This window comes from Brassica napus, chromosome C1, assembly GCF_020379485.1.
Source record: "Brassica napus cultivar Da-Ae chromosome C1, Da-Ae, whole genome shotgun sequence".
In the NCBI taxonomy this organism is placed as follows: Eukaryota; Viridiplantae; Streptophyta; class Magnoliopsida; order Brassicales; family Brassicaceae; genus Brassica; species Brassica napus.
Genome location: NC_063444.1, coordinates 37,490,738 through 37,516,149, shown reverse-complemented (window position 1 = coordinate 37,516,149; position 25,412 = coordinate 37,490,738). Strand labels below are relative to the sequence as shown.

Sequence of the window (25,412 nt, the reverse complement as noted above, 5' to 3'; positions counted from 1 at the left end):
TATTATTTATGAAGTGATTTTGCTTAGTTGTCATATTTTCCATAATTTTAGGGAATTTTGGTTATTTATCATGTTTTATTAATTTTTAGCTGAGTCATTAATTCGTTAATTTATATAATATTATTATTTTAAATTAAGTATTAGTAAATGTTAAAAATTTTACAATAAAAAAATAAACAAAAAACAGAAACATATTATAAAAAAATATAATTAGTGTATATCTCAATGCTTCGTTGATGTAATAATGTTATACGTATTTTAATGGTTTATTTTATGAACTTATATTATCAACATAAACATGTTGTTACAGTTTCTATTTTCAATATGTTCTCACAAACATCATTTGTTTCCTTCTTTTATTAAGTTAAAAAAAACAATAGATTAATGAAAAACAATTTTTTGTAAATACTTCATTATATAATTAGTTAAAAATGAATTTTATATTAATAATATTAGATTTATGAGTTATATTAAATAATTTATTATAAACTAATATATTAAAATTTTCAAAATAATTTTTTTTAAAAAAAATAAGATAATTATTGTATATATTGTGTTGTTATCTGGAAATAATATTTTTAAAATTAAGATGTAAACTAATTATAATTAAAATTAATTGAGCAAAAACATTTGAATCTGGATATTTTATAAACTATTTTGAATATGTGAGTGGTTTTAAAAGTTACAATAATAACTATATATATTGATAAAATTTTATATATTATCATACTGATTTTTGAATTAATAAATTATAAACTAATAAGTATTTGTAAGAAAATTATGCCCGCATGTGCGGGCAAAGCACCTAGTTAGTTTAAAAAACGAGACAATTAAAGTGATATAACCCTACATATTTTCATTACAAGAAATCTATGGGCCGAAAGGCTACGTTAGGTGTTGTGTGCTTTCTTTTCCTTAGATTCTCAAATATTTTGATCGGGGGTGGGGGTCGACAAAAAACAATCAAACCAAACTGATCTAACAGAATTCAAATAGATCCACACCAGATAAAAGTATATGTCTAAACCATTTGGTTAAAATTTTAATCATTTTAGATGGTTTGGTTTAAAAAAGAACTGAAAAATCGAAGTCATTTAACTGGATTAACTAAATATAATAATTATATTAAAATTAAAATGTTTTACCATTTAACCTAAAAAACTAAATATAATTTTATATATTTTAATTCTAAATGAATAGAAGAAACACTACTAAAAATAAAATAAAAAATATGAATCTCTTACATCAACATCAAAATTATCTATAATATTTATACTAGGTTTGAAAATAATAATATAAATTTATTGGACTACATTTTCTACGTTTAAATATGAAAAATAATGATTTCTTCAATGTTTTTATAAATTTTATTTTTTTTAACCGAACTAGAAAAAAGCTAAGAAATCAACTCGACTGAGCTGTACATACACAAACAAAACCAAATTAAACCAAACTTAACCAAACACAAACCCTAACTAAAACCAAATCAAAACCGAACACAATCCAAATTAAACTAATTTGAGTTGATTTTGACTAAAGTTTTCTCAGATCCAAATAAATTAAATCAAACTGAACCTAAATTAAACCCCAAATTAAACCGAAATGACCATCTCTAATTTTGATCAGTTTCATCCTTGCTGATTCACATTGGATACCACGTGCCCATGCTACTCGAATCAGAGCAAAAGGTAGTGATGCTTTCAACTACTGAAATCTCGTCATCTAGGGTGCGACACTTTTTTCCTCAATGTTTCCTTGAGCTTGATGGATCGATGAGCCTCTGCTAATGTATATCCAAGAGGAATGTATTTTATATACAACAGTTACAGTGAAAAAAAGAGAGTATTTCTTCTTTATAAATATATTGAGAGATGAGACTATTTTGAGTACAGTTTGTACATGAGTTATGTAATAGCCGAGCACTTTTAATGGAGGTTCTAGCCAAAAATTCTTAAAATACATACATATAATTATTTTCGGTTGGGTTTCCTGTAATTTTTAGAAATTCATAACTAAATACATATATGTATGTATTTTAAGAATCTTTTGGCTAGAACCCCTCTACTTGGGGTGTTTTTATTCTCACAATTGTTTCCTAGTTTTTTTTTAAAAAAAAACTACCAACTAATCAGTCTTCATTTTTCTTTTCCTTTTACAGCTACAAGATTCGACCAATTTTGTTTGTTCAGTTAAATGTATTACTCTGTATAAGAACGAAATACCAATACGAAGAAAAAACGTCTAAAAAAATCAAACCGGAACAAAGCAATAACAAATAGTAGAAAGAGGCCCCACGTGCATGTGAAAAACTGACTTTGACTTGGAAAATAAATTGCAATAATTCTGTAAGACCAACTCGTGTGTTTCGTACTCTTTACTGTCTTACATAGGTTTATGTGCACCACGTAACACACTATCAATCTATCATCATACGATTGAGATATCATTTGTGATCTGTATATCCAATCTTTTCTAATAAAGAATATAAATCTTACAAATATTTTATAATAAAAATCGATAAAAGTTCAGGTTAAGACTATCTATAAAAACATCTCCAATGTAAACCTCTATAATTTTTTCTAAAATAGAGATATCTATTATAGAAGTGAAATACTCTAATGTATGACTCTATATTAGAGCTTCTCTATTTTAGAGAAAAATATAGAGGAAAATTATTTTTTACCTCTATATTTAAAAGTGAAAATAGCATATTTCTATATTTTTACTTATAAATAGATGAACTCTATTATAGAGTCATACACTAGAGCATTTTCACCTCAATAATAGAGTTTATCTATTTTAAAGGAAAATATAAAGACGAGGTGGAGATAGTCTAAAGCTCGAAATTCTAATCATAATTTTGTGACTAAATTATAAAAACATAATTCATAGCACACAAAAACGTACTATTCATGAGTAAACACCTACAGTAGTATAATTGAAGGGTACGCAAGATGTATCATTTTAAACGACGATAAGATTGAAACATTTTGAAATTTTCGTAAAGTAAAAAGCTTATCAGACATAAAAACAAAAGCAGACATTAATATATGAAGAAACAAGGTATGCAGCACGCACGAGTACATCTGTGAGTTCGTGGTGAATTTTGGGGAAAAAAACTGCGAAGAACCATAAATGTAACGACTGCTCTTGCTCACATGTGTCATCAAAATTTATTTTCAGTATAAAGGCCATGTTCGTTTACGTGTCGCGCGACCTGCGACATGCGATCTGCGACTAAGATTACGTTCGTTTACGTGTCGCGCGACTTGCGATTTGCGACCTGCTACTAAACCTGCGACCTGCGAATAAAACTTTGTTCGTTTACGTGTCGCGCGACCTGCGATCTGCGACATGCGACCAGTCGCGCGATCAAAATTTTTTTAATTTTTAGTCGCTGTTTTTTCGGGCGACTTAATTGGAAACCCGCGACTGGTCGCGCGATCAGTCGCGCGACATCAAAACGAACAACAACCTGCGACTTGCGACTTGCGACCAATTGCAGGTCGCATGTTACGCGACAGCAAAACGAACAAGAACCTGCGACCTGCGATCAGTCGCAGGTCGCATGTCGTAGGTCGTAGGTCGCGCGACATGTAAACGAACACGGCCAAAATAGTCCTTCAGCACATAGACGTGTTATTAAGTTCTTTATAAGACCATCTTCAATATATCTTCCTATTTTTTTTTTTTTAAATAGCAGAAATTTATAATAAAGATCCAATATATTCTTTTATTTTCTCCTCAAAAAAATATATTCTTGATATATTTTTTTTTAGTTTTACAAATAATAAATTTTATTTGTGATAAAGTTAAAAAATTAAGAGGTTGATTGTTTGTGGTTTTTGCTTTAGTTTTTGGTTTTTGTGTTTGTTTTTGTAAAAATTATTTTTTACCCAATCAAGTCTTAAATTTTAGTTTTAGTTTTTGTAAAAACCATTTGATTTGCTAATCAAGATTTTAGACAAATATATTCCCTAAATTTTAGGAAAACTAGTTTTACAAAACGTCAACCAATTTATGAAGAAAAACAAAAAAAAACAATTTTTGTGGGCTTTTAAGAGAAAAAACTATTTTTTTAATAAAAATTACTGCATTTGTGTAGTTAATAAAAAAATGAATGATATTTCATAGAGTGATTTCCATGCAAATTGTTATAGATAAGATATCATTTAAAAATAATGCAAAATAGTTTATTCGTGTCTCATATCTGTAAATAAATTTTGATATTTATATATAATAGCCATATGGTATAATGCTTATTATTTGTAAACCATTAGTTATTAATTTATATAAATGAAATTATTGAATAGTTTTAGAATTATTAGACACACTAAACAATAACTAAAACTTTATAAAAACATAAAAAATTCTTAATATAACATATTATATAAATTTTGAAGAATAGACATTGAAGTGTTAAAAATAAATATGTTATATTTAAGAAAATTTATAAATATTTTAATATTTTTAGTATTTGTAATTTTTTTATAATTTATAGATATTTTGTGTTTTATATTTTAGTATGATACTTAAAAAGTAAATTAATTTAATAAAATATTTTTAAATAACAATCACTATATTTTGATAAATTTTAATGAAAACTTCTAAATATTTTATTGCTTTTTTATTTTTAAAAAAAAATTATTGATAATTTTTTGAAAAACAAACAAATACAGCAAAACCAAAATCTAAAAACTAAAAACTAAAACCAGAAACTAATTAAAAAAGTCATCACCTAAGAATTTAACCATGAGTTAGAGAGATATATGAAGAAAAAGGAAGAGAGAGAAGGGGAAGGATGGTTAGTTTTTTTATTTTAGTTTTTTATATGGCTATAGAGCCAAATTTCTCATTTATTTTAACTAAAAACTAAAACCCGAAACTAATTCAAAAAATCGTCACCTAAGAATTTAGCCATGAGTTAGAGAGATATAGGAAAAAAAAGGAAGAAAGCGAAGGGGAAGGATGGTTAGTTTATTTATTTTAGTTTTTTATATGGCTATAGAGCCAAATTTCTCATTTATTTTAACATTTCATAAAACTACGATATTATTTAAATTTAATATTTCTTGTAAAACTATTATGTAAATAAAAAGTATAATTCTATTATATAAAAAGTGTATTTCACTAAAAAGCATTTATTTTTGGTTATAATTATTAAAGTAAAAAGTTAAATGACTATATTGTAAATGGCTATATTATATTTTTTCCTTTAAATATAGAGGTGAAAATAGTAATTTCTATTTTAGAGAAAGAATTAGAGGTGGATTGGAGAGAATTTTTCTCTATTATAGCATTTAGAGTAAAAAATGCTATAGATTAGAGATGATGTAATAGATATGATAGCATTTTAACAAAAATGATAGCAGTATTTAGATAATCTTATTGAAATCACTATAATATACATTGCCTTCCTTATTAAGTGTCATTTCCCTGTATTTATAGATAATAATCCCCTCTAGTTTAATTATATATGCTCCTTATATGTTTGGACCCATAGGTTTAAATGGTTCCTCGAGTTGACAGCCATTAGGCCACTACTTGTCGGGTGTAGTCCACTATAACAGATAATTTTTGGCTATTCAAAATTTAAAAAACTAACGATTTACTAAAATACTGTCAAAAGCATAAAAACATTAAAATCAAGTCCAGATGGTTACATAAACTGATAAAAGTAACTGATTACAATACAAATCGCTATATTATTAGACTCCATTGTCAGAGCATCTTAAACTTTAAGAAGTAAATTTCATCAGATTATTTTAAAATAGTGATGAGTAGTGACTTGTGAGAAAAATGAAAGATGATAAATACAATCTTATCCACATAAATATCCATCAATAGCACATCAAACCACTATAGAAAGTTAATAAGCCGGGATAAGAAAAAAGAAGAAGAGCAATTAATCACGATAAAAGGAAAATTTGGATTTTTCAAAGTCACAAATTGTGTAAGGTGTTCAAGTTAGGGCATGGAGATTTTGTTGCCACACTTGCAGCGCCAGGCTTCGGGGTAATACTCCAATGGCGCAATAAGACCTGGTTGAATCGGAACGTGAACTGCTTTACACGGCTCACACTTCCCGCACTTCGATCTACAAATCGGAGGCGCCGAGCCCGGACCACCTAACCGCTTCTGATCTACGATCCGACCCGGCAAACCCGACCCACCTGCCTCCTTCCTACTCTCCACAAGCCCTCCCCCTAGTTTAAAACACGAGTTAACTCACTCTCTAGTATTTAAGCAATGATAAAGAAGATATGTTGTTTTTATCGTCCTCCACTTTGTAAGTAACGAAACATTTACAAAATTGAGTATGCGATTGCCTCTGAAGTCCAGGAATAGCATTCCATATTGACTAAAGGACTTTTATGCCATATAAATAAAATAAGTATGATAAACGAAAGAGTTTGAAAGCGAATTCTTACTAAGATCTTGATAAGGAGAGGCGGTTGCGGAGTAGGAAAAAGAAATGAAAAGGAGAGTAAAGACAACGACAGTTGAGATGAAACGACGGTGGGAGCAACGGAAGACGACTCCCATTAGCCAGAACCGGTGATGATAGGTTTTGGGGTTTAGGAGTTTGGAGTAAATTGGTCCAAACTCAAACAGACATGTAAAGGAGTGATGAATAAAGATAGCGAAAGAGAAAACGGATGTGATTAAACCCTCTTCGTCAATCATTATATCATTCGTCTCCCAATTATTTAAAGCATTGGATAGCCACATGGTTCCCTTGTGGGTACAACTATATCAACTTCAAAGTTACTATTTGGCTCAGGTGGACCAAAAACCCACCACTCTAATCACAGATGTTATACTTATACATCTACCGTTTTAATTTATCTATTTAACATCTGGAGTATTTATTTAATTAGTTCATACGATGAGTAGTATGGACAAAGATATCATAGCCATAATGCGTTTAGAATCATATCGTATGATTAATTAGAAACGTTTTCACAACAATTCGGTTGTCTAGTAAAAATGAAAAACATTATCACAAATCTTCGATATCTTTGTATAATATTTTTCTAATGTACTAATCAATTGACATAACAGCGAATGTATGGATTTTGTAAAACTTATTAGAAGTTTTGTTTGAGAAAAATAAAAAAAAATAGAACTACGGCAAAAAAAGTTACAAATCAATGGTGCCTCTGTGACAAAAAAAAAGAAAGAAAGATCAATGGTGCCTGTAATTCATATACATATTTATACATATTTTACTTTTGTTACGAATAAAAATACAAAAATGATTGATTGAGTGATCCACACTCCAACTAACTAGATTCGTGAATCCAACAAAGAGAAAGACAAACCATTTAAATTCACTTCGGAGAAAATTAATCTCCCTTGGTAGTCAAAAAGGCTATTTACTATATTTATTCCTGTCACTTCTACATTTAATTCCACATGGGCTCTAATTCGTTTCAACATATGAATGTTTTATATAATCTAGTAATTACGATAGAGGACCTATAAGTTGTATATTTGGACTACCATTATATATTATACATTAAATGGAGGTATATTTTCAGGAGAAATCTCATTCTTTAACATTCTTTAATATCTCTACCGTATAAAATGAGTTAATTTGAAAACCAAAGAGGATGTCATATAGACAAAAAATTTTCCCGCCAATCATTTTACCTTGTCATTACGGCCCAACATTTATCTTGCAACAAGCAAAGGTTTAAGTCCTTTTTTATTATTTTTCTTGAGGTCCAGTAGTCATCTTTCAGCCTCTTCCTCGCGAACCCTAGGCGCTTCTTCCGACATCAAACTCTCGAAATCAATTGTCTATCTCCTTCCTCCGGAATAACGCATGTATCCTCATCAATGAAAAAACCGAACCCAACCTTTAATGCTCCTTAATCACCCTTCAAGACGAAGCTTTGTGCATTCCTCCTAACCAACGATTCCGATGGCTCTTCAAGTAACCATCATAACTCACTTATTAGAAATGTCCAACTCTCTGTGTTCCCCTCATCAGAATATTTATATCCCCATCAATCTTTTTCTCAGTCGCAAAATTTCATTGACCCATTCCTAATAATACCATGGCTACTCGACAGTAAGACACTACTACCACTGCTCCTGCACTTTTCTTCAATCAAGTGGCTGTCATAGGACCATCCACTTCAAAGATGTTGTTTCTTCATTCCTGGGAAGCTTGCAACCACGCCAAAGGAGACATACTATTTAGCTTTCTGATATAAATCAATCCAGTATTCATCGCTTATTATTGTCTGTTCACCATCACTACAAGAAAACACAAGATTTACGAGGGCGGTTTTCCTCGTGAATTCGTCGTAAAAGCAAGTTTACGAGGAATTACCGAAGAAACCCGTTTCGTCGTTAAACGTTTGTCGTAACGCATATTTCCTCGCTAATTCGTTGTAACATAACGAGGAAATGATTTCGTCGTAAAAACGAAGAAAAGCATTTCGTCGTAAAAAACACGTAAAGCTTCCACGTAAGGATGCCGCTAAGTTTCCTCGTAAATACCTCGAAACGAGTTCCTCGTAAAACTCACGTAAATAACTCGAAAATATATCCTCGTAAAGTTCACGTAAATACTTTGAAAGTTTTTCTCATAAAGAACACCTATACTTTTCCACGTCATTTCCTTGTAAAATATTCCTCGTAAAGAACTCGTTAAACTTCCACGTAAAGAAGTCACAACATTAGCTACGAATTTACTTCATTTCATTATTTTACAGAAATATAAAAATATTATTAAAAAATAATTAAAATAATTTAATTTTTTAATAAAATTAAAATTCTAAAAAGATCAAAAACCAAAAAAATTTATATATAAATAAATTTTGAATTTATAATACAAGAACCGAATAAAAAAGAACTAAGAATCGTTCATCGCCCGGTAGTATTCATCACTCCTCGCCGCTACATCCGCCTCGGCATGTGTGTCGGATGATGACTCGCCTGGAATAGGATTTCGTTGTCGCATGGTCCTCAACAAGATATCCCATTCCGGATTTGTGGCCGCTACAATGTCCAAGAAGCCCTTGAGTCCACCCACACGAGCTGTGAACGCATATCGCGTCGAGCTCAACTCTCTACCCAGCTCATCGGACTCTCTACGCAGCTGAGAGACTTCATCATCCCGTCGCTGACCATAAGACGATGTCGCTCTCGGAACATCGTTGACGGAACCAATCTCCAACGTCCGTCCCTTTTTTTAGGGACAACCTTAAAAACAAAAAATAAATATTGTTAGTAAAAATTTAAAGTTAAATTAAATGAATAATAAAATTTTTAGAAAATTTACTTCCTCGTAAATCTTATCCACTTCAAGTGTGGATAAGGTGACGGGTAATCCGTCGGTAGACTGCTGGGTCAGCTGGATCTTGCGGTCTTCAACCCGAGCAACCACGTCGTTGTAGATTTGCTCGGACTTGCCATCTACAAATACGCCCGCCTTGTTCTTGTGGGTCCTCTTGTAAAGTTCCAAAAGAGACGGGAGATGTCTCGTCTCTTTGGCCTAAAAAACATTTAAGAAAGTTAGAATAAAAATATATATATTAAAAAAATTATTTAATAAAATATTTAATTACCATTTCCAAACGGACACCGGCGTGAGGCTTTTGGCCCGTAGTGTGAAGCATCGGCCCGTTTCCGTGTTCATCGACCGTGTTACGGGAGTTAGAGCAAGACTGGACGATTCTAATGCAATCAGGAAGACGCCAAGAACGGATGAGGCCATCCCACACATCCGTGGTGAGCTCAGCGGGTTTGCCACGCTCATACCCCTTCACGATCCAGTCACCCTTCCAGTTGGAGACCGTGTCCAACAAGTGAACTTTCGCCTTCGCGATAAACTTCTTCCTCACCCTCTCAGTGATCCCCAAGGCCCAATTATATTTTTGCTGTTGGATAAAATAAATTAACAATTAGTTTTTAGAAAGTATATATATAAATTATGAAAAAATTAAAGTATATATAATTAATTAATAGAAACTTACAGCGTAAATTTTGAACCACGTCTTTCTGACGTAGTGAGGCTTCTTACTCCAGTTCGGATGTGTCATGGAGAAGTAACCTTCGATCGTCTCGGTTACGTCTGATGCAAAACATCCGTCAACCCCAAACCTGGAAAATACAAATTTAAAATATAAATTATTTTTTAATGTTATAAAAGAATTTAAAACGAATAAAAAATAATTATGTAACATACCACAAAGTTTCGTCCGGTCGGTCGGGGTCGATGACTGGTAAACCTTCTCTGCCTGGCAGACGGAGAATGTACTCTATAGTGTACTGCGAGTAAGGAGCACTCGGAGGCACCATCAAATCGGGATGAATCTCGGCGGGCGTCGGAGGTGCCATCAGAGGAGGCACATGAGGAGGCATCGTCGGATGAGCCATCGGGAAAGGCACATGAGGAGCCGATGGTGCACTAGAAGAAGGAGACCCAGAGACTCTCTGAGTGTACTGAGTCTCCGGGACAGTCTCCTGACCCGAAGAACCGGAAGCTGAAGAAGACGGGTCGAAACGACTACCCGGCTCACCAAACATCTCTCTGTAATGAGCAGTAAGTCTGCCTTTTCGAACCTGGGAAAAAAAATTAATTTTTAAATTTAAGATCAACAGTATATTTCTCAACCTAATCAACACTAAATAACATAAAATTCGTAAACCTATCTAAATTCTCTATACTAACCACCTAATCTATCCTAAACTAACCAAATTAGAGAGGATTAGAGAGGCTTACCATTGCCACAAATGGAGAGGAAGTGGAGAGGAAGTAGAGAGGAAAGAAAGAGTGAGCGCTCGGGGGTATATATAAGATTACATATCGTCGCGTAAGGTTACTACGAAATAGCGAACAATTACAAAGGCCCGCATTTTATTGTACGAAGAAATAGCGAGCAATTACAAAGGCCCGCGTTTTAATGTACGAGGAAATAGCGAGGAATTACAAAGGTCCGCATTTTTATATACGAGGTATTAACGACAATTTTAATATCGTTGCAAATTCCTCGTAAGGTTACGACGAAATAGCGAGCAATTACAAAGGCCCGCGTTTTATTGTACGAGGAAATAGCGATGAATTACAAAGCCCGCGTTTTTATATACGAGGTATTAACGACGATTTTGCTTACGTGGAATTGACGAGCCGCGCTTTCCTATAAATATACCCACAACTCTCCTTCTCAAACCACACACAAACTCCCAAATCACACCCTATCTCAAATCACACTCCTAAAAAAAAATCTATTCAAATTATAAATATTTGAAAAAAAAGGAAGAGATGAAGATATTAGAATTCATGTGGATGAGACTTACGTATTATAATTGCTGGAAGTCTTGCCACATGTGAATCTGATATTTTTCTTCTTTTTTTTTTTTTCCTAGTTTTTACACTACGAGGTATTTACGATGATTTCGTCCTACGTGGAATTAACGAGGCCCATGTTCTTTATTTATTTTACGAGGTGTTTACGACGATTTCGTCCTACGTGGATTTAACAGGGGTCGCTTTCTTTATTTTTTATTTCATCGTTACTTCCTCGTCTTCTTACGAGTCCGTTACGACGATTCTCTCTTACGTGGAATTAACGAGGCATGCGTCGTAAGTTTGACGTCGCTTTACGAGGAATTAACGAGTGTTATGTTTAAATCCCTAAAATCCGAAACCCAAACCCCAAACCCTATATTCCTTATTTTTTACTTCATATATTCCAAACCCCATCTTTATTTCCATTCCAAACCACAATTCCCACATTTGCTTATTCATAAAACAAACTCCCACATTACCTTATTCATAAAACAAACTCCCACATCTTATTCATAAAACACCCTACACAAAATCAAATACATCAATCGGATACATCGACATTCTCGTCATCACTAGAAACATCATCATTTTCATTAAACTCGTCTTCAACAGATTCGTCTGTGGCATCATCGGTAAGATCTTCGTACTCGTGATTATGCGGATCAATGAGAAGGATGTCATCAATTTCTTTTTCAGGTTCCTCGACTTCATTTATCTGTTATTCTTGTAATGGTGGTTCTTCTCCACTGATGATTCGTCCTCGTGGTGTAACTTTGATCACTGCTAACCAATTTATACCTGAATCTCTCATCCGAGGGTATGGAAGGAAGCTAAATTGGTCTGCTTGTGAAGCTAAGATGAAAGGCTCGAATTTGTTGTACCTTCGTCCACCGTTGACATCAACTACACCGAATTTGTTAGACCGAACACCTTTGTTGACGACGGGGTCGAACCATTCACATTTGAAGAGGACGCATTTCAGCTTCAGTATCCCTGGAAATTCGACTTCAATAATCTCCGTCAAGATCCCGTAGAAATCTGTTTCCCCTTTCACACATATTCCATAGTTACTGGTCGCCCGCTGTCTACCATACTCATATGTGTGAAAAGTATAGCCTCGTGTGAAATACATCTGTGATGTGGTGACCTTTACAAGTGGAGATTGAATTACTTCGTGTAACCACTTAGGATAATCTGCATCGTCGTCATAATCAACCTGCAAAAATAAAGAGAATGTTGAAATACAGATCATGTATGAAAAAAGAGTTTGAGTTAATACCTGATTCCGCAACCACTTAATGAAGTGTTGATCTTTCCTTTTGTCTACGTCACTTGTGGATATACCAGGAAATGTTTCTTCGACTTAAGAAACAAAGTCGTCGTTGTCTCTGCGCAAATGCAAAGGGCAGTAGTCGTTGCATAAAGACATGACAATCATGACTCTTCATCCCGGAGAACTTTTGACCCTTTTCAACACATCTAGAGAGATTCAAAACATACCCATCGGGGAACTTCACTTTTGATGCCACCCAGTTGAACAACACCGACTTTTTTTCTGAAGACAATCTGAATATCGGAACGGGAACTTGTCCATTGCTTTTAATATGTAATTGGCTTCTTGAGAAAATATCCGGCAAGTCCAACCTCGATTTTATGTTGTCTTTTGTTTTCCCTGGGACATTCAATTTTGTATTCATGATGTTATCAAAGAAATTCTTCTCAATATGCATCACATCGAGGTTGTGGCGCAGAAGAAGATCCTTCCAATATGGCAACTCCCAAAATATACTCTTCCTGTGTCAGTTGTGATGAACACCGTAAGAATCAAGCATATTACGAGGGACATGCCATTACCACCCCAACGAACTGTTTCGTTAGCTCCGTAGTAGTCGATTTACGCTTCAATTTGTTCTCCACTTAGATATGGAGGAGGAGTGTCTCTCACAACCCTTTTTTGCCTAAACAAATTCTTGTTTCTTCGGTAAGGATGGCCAATGGGAAGAAATCGACGGTGACAATCAAACCAACTTGTCTTCCTACCATTCTTCAGTTGAAACGCATCTGTCGTTCCATTACAATATGGACAAGCTAATCTCCCATGTGTAGTCCTTCCAGACAACATCCCATAGGCAGGAAAATCACTTATGGTCCACAAAATTTGTCTTCGTTGAACAGTCATACGTCCTCACCCCTGTTGACCACAAATTCTCCAACTCTTTTATCAGTGGTTGTAGGAAAACATCCAGGGACCTTTTTGGATGGTTCAGAACATGTATTAATATGGTCAAGAATAGCAACTCCCGTTGCATGCACATCTCCCGTGGCAGGTTGTATGGTGTAAGAAAGACTGGCCACAATGAATATTGTCTCCCTGACATTCCGAACGGACTAAATCCATCTGTGCATAGTCCGAGATACACATTCCGGCTATTGCTAGCGAAATCTGGATGTACTTTGTTGAAATGTTTCCAGGCTCTTGCATCTGATGGATGAGTCATCTCACCATCCGTCTGAGTATGCTCGGCATGCCATCTCATCTTTCCAGCAGTCTGCTCTGATTGATACAATCTTTTCAATGTGTCTGTAATTGGTAGGTACCACATCCTTTGGTACGGTACCCTATTACGTCCCCGTCCTTGCGGCTTGAATCGTGGCTTCTTGCAGAATCGACATTCTTCTAGCTTCTCATCATCTCCCCAATAGATCATGCAGTTGTCGATGCAAACATCTATCATCTCTGAAGGAAACCCAAGACTATAAACCAGTTTCTGAATCTCATAATAAGAATCAGCAGACACATTGTCTTCCGGCAAATACTCTTTAAACAAGTCTGCCCATTCGTTCATAAAACTTTCAGGTAGATTGTGATCAGTTTTATTATTCATCATTCTAGCAGCCAACGACAATTTAGAGAGACCTTCTCTACAACCACTGTAAAGTGGTTGATTCGCCACGTTTAACATTTCGTAAAACTTTTTTGCATCTTTATTAGGTTCTTCATCTTCATCATGAGCTACGAATGCATCAGCTACCATATCATGAACCCTATCATAATCTACCATCTCCTCCTGATGGTAACTATGTTCATTATGCAAATGATGATCAACCGGTTCTTTTTCCTGAAAATTGCTATTACTACTACTAGCTTCATTCTGATCATAATTAAAACCTTCTCCATGTTGAAACCAGATATAGTAATTTGGCGTGAAACCTCTATTTATTAAATGCTTCCAAACATTTTCACGTTTTGTCAGTTTCGAATTGTTGCATTTCCGACAAGGACAGAACATCTTACCACTTTCTTGGGCGAGCGGTGTTGAATCTGCTTGATGCATAAATGTCTCCAGCCCCGCAAGGTATTCTTTCGTCACTCTCCCGTTAGCATCTCTACGCATATACATCCACTTCCGCAACTCGTAAATAGTTCCGGAGCCAGCCATTTTTTTCTTTCACGTTTTTTGTTGTTGGTGTGTTTAAAATGATGTTCAAACATCCATACTTATAGGAAATTTCGAATCTGGTAGTTGTAATTTTCCTATGAATTTACGACGAAAATTAATTAGGTGGCAAAAAAAACGTGTAACACCTACAAAGTTGATGGATTCAAAATTTCCTCGCTAAATACACGTTAATTATTTCCTCGTAAATAACACGCGAAGTTTACGTCGTATTTACGAGGAAATAGTATTTCCTCGTAAAAGACATGTTAAGTTACATCGACTTTACGACGAAACGCTTTTGTTGTTACTTTACGAGGAAATAACGATGACATTATTTTTCCACGTAAGTTCCTCGTAAAATCGACGTAAATTTACGAGGATTGTTTTTCCTCTTTAACTTTCCTCGTTAAGCTTGTGTTTTCTCGTAGTGCATATAATAGGCATGCTTCTTCTATATATTGAATAAAATAGTACTTTGATCTTATCTATAGGGTACAGGGGCACAAGGTATTATTGCTCAAAACCATCTCGAGTGATATGAAAGTCGGCTCAAGCATGGCTCCATCTACACACTCCAATAGCAAGGCTATGTTCCGTGTAGCTGATCCGAAGCGTGTTATTTGCTTTACATACGACTTTGTCCTTTCAGGGCCTGAAGAAAATAGTCTTCCCAATTTTATCAGACCGATTTAGAATGCACTCCTTTACAGATTTTGAAACCAATTGTGATCTCAGAGGTGATCTTCATGGTGAGTTTAGCCCAGATCCCATCAAAGGCTTGAGATCATGCTCCGTGCAGCTCAAGGATTGGCTTATTTGCATGAACTCCAGGTAAATCAACAAAGAATATGGTTTTACAACAGACCCTTTTCATTGTTTTATGCATTAACTAGATGCATGTCTCTTGACCAGGTAATATACGGAGACTTCAAATCATAATACGTTTTTTTTGATGATGATTTTAATCCAAAATAATCATGCGTTGGTCTGGCTAAAGAAAGGTATTGGAGATAATACTCATTTTGTTACTGCAGTAAGTAACATGTCTCTCTTACAAATTTAGAATATTATTAGTTACTTCTTCAACAAGTAACCAATTCACATTTTCCGTTTTTCATGATTCTCTCAAGAGAGTACCAGAAGAAACGACTATGCATCTCGGGAGTACGTAGAAACTGTCATCACAGGAACCACATCGATGTAAATATCTTTGGAATTGTTACGTACAGGATTATTGCTGGTCTTCGCACACTCAAGCGAATGGAAAGATTCTTTTGGAAAGGATCAAACTATTTTGTGTTCGTATATATTATATAAAGCTTTGGAATGATAGTTGACTTTGAATCTATGAAACAAGTATTTTTTTTTTGCTATGGTTAGCAGAGTGGCTAAAGAGAAACCCATACATCGTCTTTGTCGTTGAAAGTCTTTGTAAGATTATTTCGGAATCAAATTCCGAAGATATGAAAAGTTCTATTGGAGAATTTACTAGAAGGGTTATGAGAGCAAAAATGATTATTTTCTATATTTAGAATAGTAGAGAATAATTATGGTTTTCTCTACCTTATTTTACAATACAAAACGATATGTTAAGTGTGCATTAATAAAGATATTGCATCAATTATTTCTCACCTAAACTCTCTATCTCATCTATTTATTTTGGGAATGTTTCAAAAAATCTGAAAGACTCGCATCAAAAATTCTCAAATCAAAGAGTTTATATATTGTATTCTAACCATTTGTTTTGGAAATAAGTAAATTACTGTTTTGAGCATTAAAGGCTCCCAAATGGTACCCGTTTCGCTATCATACATACGGACATACCAATATGAAAATGTATATTGGAATATAAACGCTGCTAATCTAAACCAAAAACGTAATACATTTCTAATAAATATTTATTAATACAATAACATTTTTATAAAGATACACGCATCATTACCTTTTTTTTAATTAAACTTTGTTTTGTTTCTGTTTTTGGTACAAATGTTAAGAAATACAAAATTGTGTTTCCTACGAAGGTCGAAGAAATCAAACATATCTTATGTTTATGGAGAATTTTGAAATGTTCCAATTCTTAATCCAATTGTTTCTATATAAAACCAAATTCTAAATTTTGTGTCACAGCATTAAAGCACCTGTAGATTTGATTTTCCGCTAAAAAGACACTTACGCTGAATACATTCTCTAATCAAAATGAAACTAATAAGTACATTCACTTATATATATACGTCAATACTGCTATACACAATAAATATAATTACAAATTATTATTAGTTGAATTTTAAACCACAAAAATGTAACTCCACCAAAAATGCAATAATATGTTTTTTTATAAATATTGATTTATCAATATGGTTAAGTTACAATAAATTACGATTATATGCTTTTATAATGGTTTGAGAATATACGTTTACAACCACATACTACATTACTACACTATTATACGGAGAAAATAGTTAAAAATATATAAATAATACACAATATAGTATTACATTTAATATATGTAAATCACACATGCACCCATCAATACTTGAGCATCAAAATAGAAAAGCAAAATTATGTTAGTCACAAACATCCATCTTATTATATATATAAGTTAAAAGCCAACTTAAAATTAATATAAAAGAATTGACATGAAATATATAATAACTATTCTAAAAGTAATATAAAATCTTAAATAACAAAAATGTTTTATAGAATGTAACTTTTTTTTAAAAAGTATTAAATCAAAGAATCATGTCTATTAAATTAATATAAAATAGTACACAAAAAAATAATTATTTATATAAAATTAAATTGATACCAGTGCAAACTTATTGGAAAGCTAACATCAAACAATTAAAAAACAAATTATAATCGAATCTAAACAACACTCAAAATTATTTCAATAAAATAGTGAATATATTTATGTTGTACTATGACAAAATCTAAAATAGTTTGTATTATAGATTGTTTCTTTGATTTCAATTTTTCATACAACAAATTACATTTTCCAAATTTACAGACCAATAATCCGCGCGCAACAAGAACCTAGTAAAACTAAAGACACCGAAGACAAATCAAACATGAGGAATTAGAGATGTATAAATGAAATTAAAATTAGTTATGAGAATGGATAGTTGAGAAATTAAATGAATGGGCCTCATGTGAGGCCGTGAGGGTATAGGAGGTAGGGCATTCGATTCTTGCTTTCTTCTTCAAACAATACATTTTTTTTAAAACTCTTTTTGTTTTGGGAACTCACTTCAAACAATACATTTATGTTAAGAAAAAGTAAAAAGCAACGTTTGATGAACCACACAGTCCACTAAAATATTAAATAATGGTTTAAATATAACGTATCCAATAAGTTATGAATAAATCGACTACTAGTTGGAGATGATTTCAAGGTATAGAAAAGAGTTTTTATTGATATTTGAAGATGTTACAATGATGATAAATAGAATATCTGAATACAAGTGATTTTGAGAGCAAAGTGAGTATATTGTTGATTAACTATTGTTGATGTAAAAAGTTTGGATTTCTTTATCATTCTCATTCCCCGTCCTTTTATATTTGTTTGAGGGATAATTGTAACGGCTACGTGATCTATGGCGTGTATCCGGTGCTATCAATACCGCCTTTTATGTTATGATTTTCTAATGTTTTATGTTGACTCGAACATGTCAGCACTGATTTTTCTCCAGTTCGGGATGACCGTCGTTCTTTTCGGGTATATTGCCCTCTTAACGGACATTGAACTATTGAATCGGTTCTTGGACCGGGTTTGGATGAAATCCACCTTCAATAACGTTTCTGAATACAGATTAAGTTTTGGGTCAAAAAAAAAAAAAAAAAAAACGCTCTCCTCCCCCACACCCGACGGATCTGAGAACAAAACCTAACCTAGTGCGGCGGATCTCTACCCCCGACGGTCGGTGTCCATTCCTCGGAATTTCCTCGGAGTATACCGACGGAATTCCGAGGAAATACTAATCCGTCGGAATATTCTTATGGAATACCGAAGAAAAACGTATTCCTCGGAAAAAACCGATGAATTCCGAGGATATATTATAGCCGTTAGAGAGCCATTGGGGGATTTTAAAAATTCCGAGGAAATTCCGACGAACTAGCCGTTTCCGTCGGAATTCCGTCGGAATTTCCTCGGTCTATCGGCAGGATTTCAACTATAAATACAAGCACCCCTCTTCCTCTTCATTCACTCCATATCTTCATCCTCCCTCTTACTCTCTTTACACACAAATTTGATTCATAAAAAACATGTCTTCTTCAAATTATTTTCGTTCTTGGATCGATCGACCTCATTTGGATCCGAACACGAGATTGCTTACGGAAGAATACCAACGAGGTATAACCGAATTCATGGGGTTAGTTCACCGACAACCGGAAGCAAAAACTTGTATGTTAAGATGTCCTTGCTCTAATTGTAAAAATAGAAAGGTTATTAAAGAGTGGGATGTTTGGACTCATCTATATTTGAGTGGGTTTACACGAAGTTACAAAATTTGGTATCATCATGGGGAAACTGATTATGAACATGGTAGTACTAGCGAACCTCAGCCATCGGTTAGATTAGAAGAACCAATTAGAACGGATGTAGATTATGGTGTAAGTACTGAGCAGATGGTAAATGATCATTTTAGAGGGGAAGATTTACCCAATGCACAAGCTAGGAGATTTTATGATATGTTGGATGCTGGAAAGCAACCATTGTACGAAGGTTGCAGAGATGGTCATTCAGCTTTATCATCTGCTACAAGATTGATGGGCATTAAAACAGATTATAATTTGGCTGAAGACTGTGTGGATGCGATTGCTGATTTTGTAAAAGGTATTCTACCCGAGGATAATGTAGCTCCTGGTTCATACTACGAGGTTCAGAAACTCGTAGCTGGTCTTGGTTTATCGTATCAGGTAATAGATGTATGCAGCGACAACTGCATGATTTATTGGAGGGCGGATGAACAGCGGGTTACATGCAAATTTTGTGGAAAGCCTCGTTATAAAGATACGAGTGGAAGAGTTCCAGTGCCATATAAAAGGATGTGGTATTTGCCTTTGACGGAAAGGTTGCAGAGGTTGTATCTGTCTGAACGCACAGCGCAACAAATGAGATGGCATGCGGAGCACTCAACAGATGATGAGATCAGACATCCTTCAGATGCAAAAGCGTGGAAGCATTTCCAATCAAAGTATCCCGACTTTGCGTATGAGAGAAGAAATGTCTACCTTGGATTATGTACTGATGGTTTCAGTCCGTTTGGCAAGAGTGTAAGACAGTATTCTCTATGGCCCGTCATTCTTACACCATACAACCAACCCCCAAACTTGTGTTTGCGACGAGAGTTTTTGTTTCTCTCGATTCTCGTTCCCGGACCAGAGCATCCTAAGAGATCACTTGATGTGTTTCTTCAGCCACTAATATATGAGTTGCAACAACTATGGGCTCAAGGTGCTGAAACATACGATGTTTCGTGTAAAGAAAACTTTCAAATGCGGGCAGTACTAATGTGGACAATAAGTGATTTTCCAGCATATGGTATGTTGTCTGGATGGACAACGCATGGAAGGCTATCATGTCCATATTGTCAAGATAACACTGATGCTTTCCAACTAAAACACGGAAGGAAAACGTGTTGGTTTGATTGTCACAGGAGATTCCTACCACCTGATCATCCATATCGTAGGAGTAGGAATTTGTTTACGAAGAACAAGAGGGTGTTTGACAGTCCACCTCCGGAAATTTGTGGGAAGGATTTGAAGATACAACTAAGATATTTTGGTGTAGAAAGGACGTCAGACGTCGGTGGACATGAGCGTTTTTCGGTAGATGCTGTTGGAGAACTACATAACTGGCACAAAAAAATATTTTCTGGGATCTGCCATACTGGGAGGATCATCTGCTAAGGCATAATTTAGATGTCATGCATATTGAGAAGAACTTTTTTGACAATCTCACGAACACGATCCTTAATGTTCAAGGTAAAACAAAGGATAATTTGAAGTCAAGACTGGATTTAGTCGATATATGTGCTTGTTCAGAACTTCATGTTGATGAGAATGGTAGGGCTCCTTTTCCCATATACCGACTTGATGCAGAGGGAAAAGATGCGTTCTTTGATTGGATTTCAAACGATGTGGAATTTCCAGACGGTTACGCATCAAATTTGCGTAACTGTATCGACAGAAAGGAAGGAAAGTTTACTGGCTTGAAAAGCCACGATTGCCATGTAATGATGCAGCGCCTCCTTCCGTTCGCCTTCAAGGAACTATTACCACGAAATGTTCATGAAGCAATTGCAGGGATAAGTGGTTTCTTCCGCGATTTATGCACAAGATCAGTGACTCTTGAAGGTATTGAAAATTTGAAGACTAACATAGTCGTGATTCAGTGCAACCTTGAGAAGATATTTCCTCCCTCATTTTTTGATGTAATGGAGCATCTTGTTATTCACCTGACAAGAGAATTGGAACTTGGTGGTGCTGTGCAGTATAGATGGATGTATCTGTATGAGCGGTATATGTTCCATTTGAAGAAGATGGTGAAAAATTTAAGTAGGGTGGAAGGTTCTATAGTCGCACAGATGATCAATCAAGAAACTTCAAACTTTGCCGAGTACTACTTTCCAACAGAAGTTCAGAACAAAAACAGGAGACCTGCTCGACATGATGATAGAGGCGAACGGGCAACATATCATGTTACGGTTCCAGACATTTTCACAGACGTTGGACGACAGACATGATGATAGAGGCGAACGGGCAACATATCATGTTACGGTTCCAGACATTTTCACAGACGTTGGACGACTTAGGGGAAAACCAAAGGACCGTCGACTTACTGAGCAGGAGCGCAGTCATTTGCAAACATATTTGCTCACCAACTGCGAAGACGTTCTTCAATATGAGAGGTAAATAAATTAGCTTAAAAATTTTTATTTTAACAAGTTGAAATTTAAATCTTAATTAATTACATTATTGTCATCTTATACAGGATTTTCAAGGCAGAAAAGCGGTTCGAGAATAGATACGCCACAGAGGACGAACTAGAAGAAATGAAGCAGAGAGAATTTACTGGATGAATGTTTACTTATGTGAGTGCTTTAAACAAATTATAATATATTTTATCACATATTTATACTAATTCACATTTATTGATATAACAAATATGTATATGTGCTATTAATAGGTGTCTGCTGGTTTGGCCAGAGGTGAAACATTTGACGATTGGATACGGGAGATGGTCGTTGGACCAAACTTTGTTGTGAAGTCATATCCGAGATTTTGTACTCGAGGATATGCATTCACAACTCAGAAGAGGAGACGTTCGAGTACGACTTATGATGCTGGTGTTTGTTCTGCATCAGGAGATGATGTATACTACGGACACATACATGAGATTTTGGAAATCAAGTATTTGGGCATGGTTGGATTGCGCTGTATTGTTTTCTATTGTGATTGGCACGACAACACTCCAGATCGAGGTGTGAGAACAGATGCATTTGGTGTTACATCAGTAAATTCGAGGCGAAAGCTGCAATATTATGATCTTTTCACTCTTGCTTCTCAGGCCGATCAGGTAATTAAATGTTAATTATTCAGAATGATTCATCATATCATGTGTATTAATTTATAATTTTACTAATAATTTTCTAAATGTTACAGGTTTGTTATATCAAGTACCCTCGGGTAAAGAACAGAGATGATCCATGGGTTACTGTTACAAGACTCAACCCGAGAGGCCGAGTTCAGGGAAGTTCTGAGCTGGAAGACCCACTACAACCAAACACATCCGGCAACTTAAGTGCAGCAGAAGATTTAGCTGGAGTTGGCCTTGTAGTCGATTTAACCGACTTCGGAGAGGAAGCCGTCGTTCACGTAGAGGATGAACCAGTGATTGGAGAGTTTCACCAAGATCCAGATTCAGATTCATCTGGTGATGACGACTCGGAAACAGACTACCATTGATTTTTTTTTTTTTTAAAGAAATACCGAAGAAATTCTGAGGAAAACTTGATATACTCGATCGATCGATCACATTTTTTTTTTTTTAAAGAAATTCCGAGGAATTTGTTTTTCCTCAGAATTTCCTCGGAATATTCTGAGGCTTTTCCGAGGAAACAAGGTTTTTAAATCGAAAACAACATTTTTCGGTTTGAATAACACTTATACAACCCTTATTAAGTGTCTTAGACTTATTATGTAGTCAAAAATTTGTTTTTTACCCTATAACGGTAAAGGGAATACTTACAATTCGTTTTGAAATTTTGTTATTTCATGGTTTATGCTCATCTATACAAAGAATCATCAATGGTATGCATTACAATTGTATAAGAAATGAAATACGGCAAAAAAAAATTGATGTTTAGAAACCCCAAACACTAGTTCCTTGGTATTTCCTCGGAATATTTCGACAGAATTCCGAGGAAGATAAGGGTTTCCTCGGAATTCCCTCGGAATATTCCGAGGAAACAAGGTTTTTAAATCGAAAACAACGTTTTTCGGTTTGAATAACACTTATATAACCCTTATTAAGCTACGTTGCACGGAAGCTTCATCGGACGTCCACTTCCCGCTTCGAAACCGGAATCGGAATCGGAACCTTGTGGAAGCTTATGGAATCTCGTTTCCAGAACGCTTCCAAAATATTCTTTTTAAAAACACGTTGGAAGCTTATGATTCCGTTTTGAAATCACGCTTCCGTTCTTTAAAAAAAATACAAGGTTGAATATCAATAAAAATATAATCGTAGTTATTAATTTCTGTAAAATCAAAATTTTAATAGTAATGAATAGAAAAGATATAAATATTAAAATATTAAAATTAATACTATAAATTATCTTTATGTATTGAGGTTTTTACTAAACATATATCATATATTCAAATATATTGTGTCAATTATTTATGAAGCATTAACAATAATTAATATAATAATTTCTTCTAAACTTAATTTATGTCTATTTTCATAGTTTTAATATGAAATCATTACAAAATTATTACAAATGAATAAATAATTTATTTAAATTTATAACTTATAATTTTTAGTCCTAATTTTTTTAAAGAAAATCTTATATTTTAATGTATATATATATATATATACACATATATATACATACATATGGATATACGCTTCCAATTCGTACCCGCTTCTAATTTTTCAAAAAATCTCGCTTCTGCGCTTCCATACTCTTCCGCTTCCGCGTACCCGCTTCCGTTTCCATGTGACATAGTTATTAAGTGTCTTAGACTTATTATGTAGTCAAAAATTTGTTTCTTACCCTATAATAAACACTTTTCCAATTGTATGAACGAAATCCCCACAACATAAGAGAAACACTTATACACTTTAATGAACGGTAAAGGGAATACTTACAATTTGTTTTGAAATTTTGTTATTTCATGGTTTATGCTCATCTATACAAAGAATCATCAATAGTATGCATTACAATTGTATAAGAAATGAAATACGCCAAAAAAAATTGATGTTTTGAAACCCCAAACACTAGTTCCTCGGTATTTCCTCGAAATATTCCGACGGAATTCAGAGGAAGATAAGGGTTTCCTCGGAATTCCCTCGGAATATTCCGAGGAAATTCCGAGGAAATATGGGTTTTAAATCGAAAACAACGTTTTGCGGTTTGAATAACACTTATATAACCCTTATTAAGTGTCTTAGACTTATTATATAGTCAAAAATTTGTTTCTTACCCTATAATAAACACTTTTCCGATTGTATGAACGAAATTCCCACAACATAAGAGAAACACTTATACACTTTAATGAACGGTAAAGGGAATACTTTCAATTCGTTTTGAAATTTTGTTATTTCATGGTTTATGCTCATCTATACAAAGAATCCTCAATGGTATGCATTACAATTGTATAAGAAATGAAATACGGCAAAAAAAAATTGATGTTTTGAAACCCCAAACACTAGTTCCTCGGTATTTCCTCGGAATATTCCGAACGGAATTCCGACGGATATTTTACTATCCGTCGGAATTTCCTCGGAATATTTTCATTTAACCGGGCAAATATTTCGCGAAAATTGAAATTAGAATTCCGACGGATATTATCCGTCGGACCCTAGGTTTTATAACCACGAGCCGCTTCTTCTTCCCCATTTCTCTTTTCTTCCCCTGCGCGACTCCTCCGGCGATTTCCCACTGAAATCCGACGATATCTCCGGCAATCTCCCCCTTCTCTTACACAAATCATGTAAGGACCCTATCCCACTCTCTTAGGTTCTATTTGTTAGGTTTTTGTGTAGTTTTGATAGATTTTTGTTAGGGTGATTGGTTAGGATTGTGATTTGGTTGTATAATAGGTTTAGAATTGTGATTTGGTTGAATAATTTGTTTTGTTGAATTGATTTAGAATTTTTTAATAATTTTTATATTTTTTTTTATCTATAAAATCGATTTTTGTATATAAAATCGATTTTTGTATTTTACAAAATGATTTTTGTATATAAATTCGATTTTTTGGATTTTACAAAATGTTTTTTGTATATAAATTCGATTTTTTTGATTTTACAAAACATTTTTAATATCTATAAAACTTTTTTTGTGATTAAAAACTATTATTTGGGATTTTTGTTTTTTTTAAAATATATATATATATATATTATATAAATTTCTATATTTATTAGACATTTTTAATAT

The 25,412-nt window shown here is 34.0% G+C and overlaps 1 protein-coding gene across 1 annotated transcript; it reads right to left on the bottom strand.

Moving 5' to 3' along the window:
• Positions 1 to 5,805: 5,805 nt before the first annotated feature.
• LOC111207254 (EPIDERMAL PATTERNING FACTOR-like protein 5) lies at positions 5,806 to 6,726 on the bottom strand. The gene is made up of 2 exons (XM_022705134.2): positions 6,432 to 6,726; positions 5,806 to 6,206 (listed from the first exon to the last, which is right to left on the bottom strand). Exons 1-2 carry the CDS (start codon positions 6,685 to 6,687, stop codon positions 5,968 to 5,970), a joined length of 495 nt encoding a protein of 164 aa, XP_022560855.2. The 5' UTR covers positions 6,688 to 6,726; the 3' UTR covers positions 5,806 to 5,967.
• Between the last annotated feature and the right edge of the window lie 18,686 nt (positions 6,727 to 25,412).

Coding starts and splice junctions, on each gene's coding strand:
- LOC111207254 (XM_022705134.2), bottom strand. CDS start 6,687: ATGATTGACGAAGAGGGTTTAATCACATCCGTTTTCTCTTTCGCTATC. Junction 6,207..6,431: donor CTCTCCTTATCAAGATCTTA/GTAAGAATTCGC, acceptor GTTTTAAACTAG/GGGGAGGGCTTGTGGAGAGT.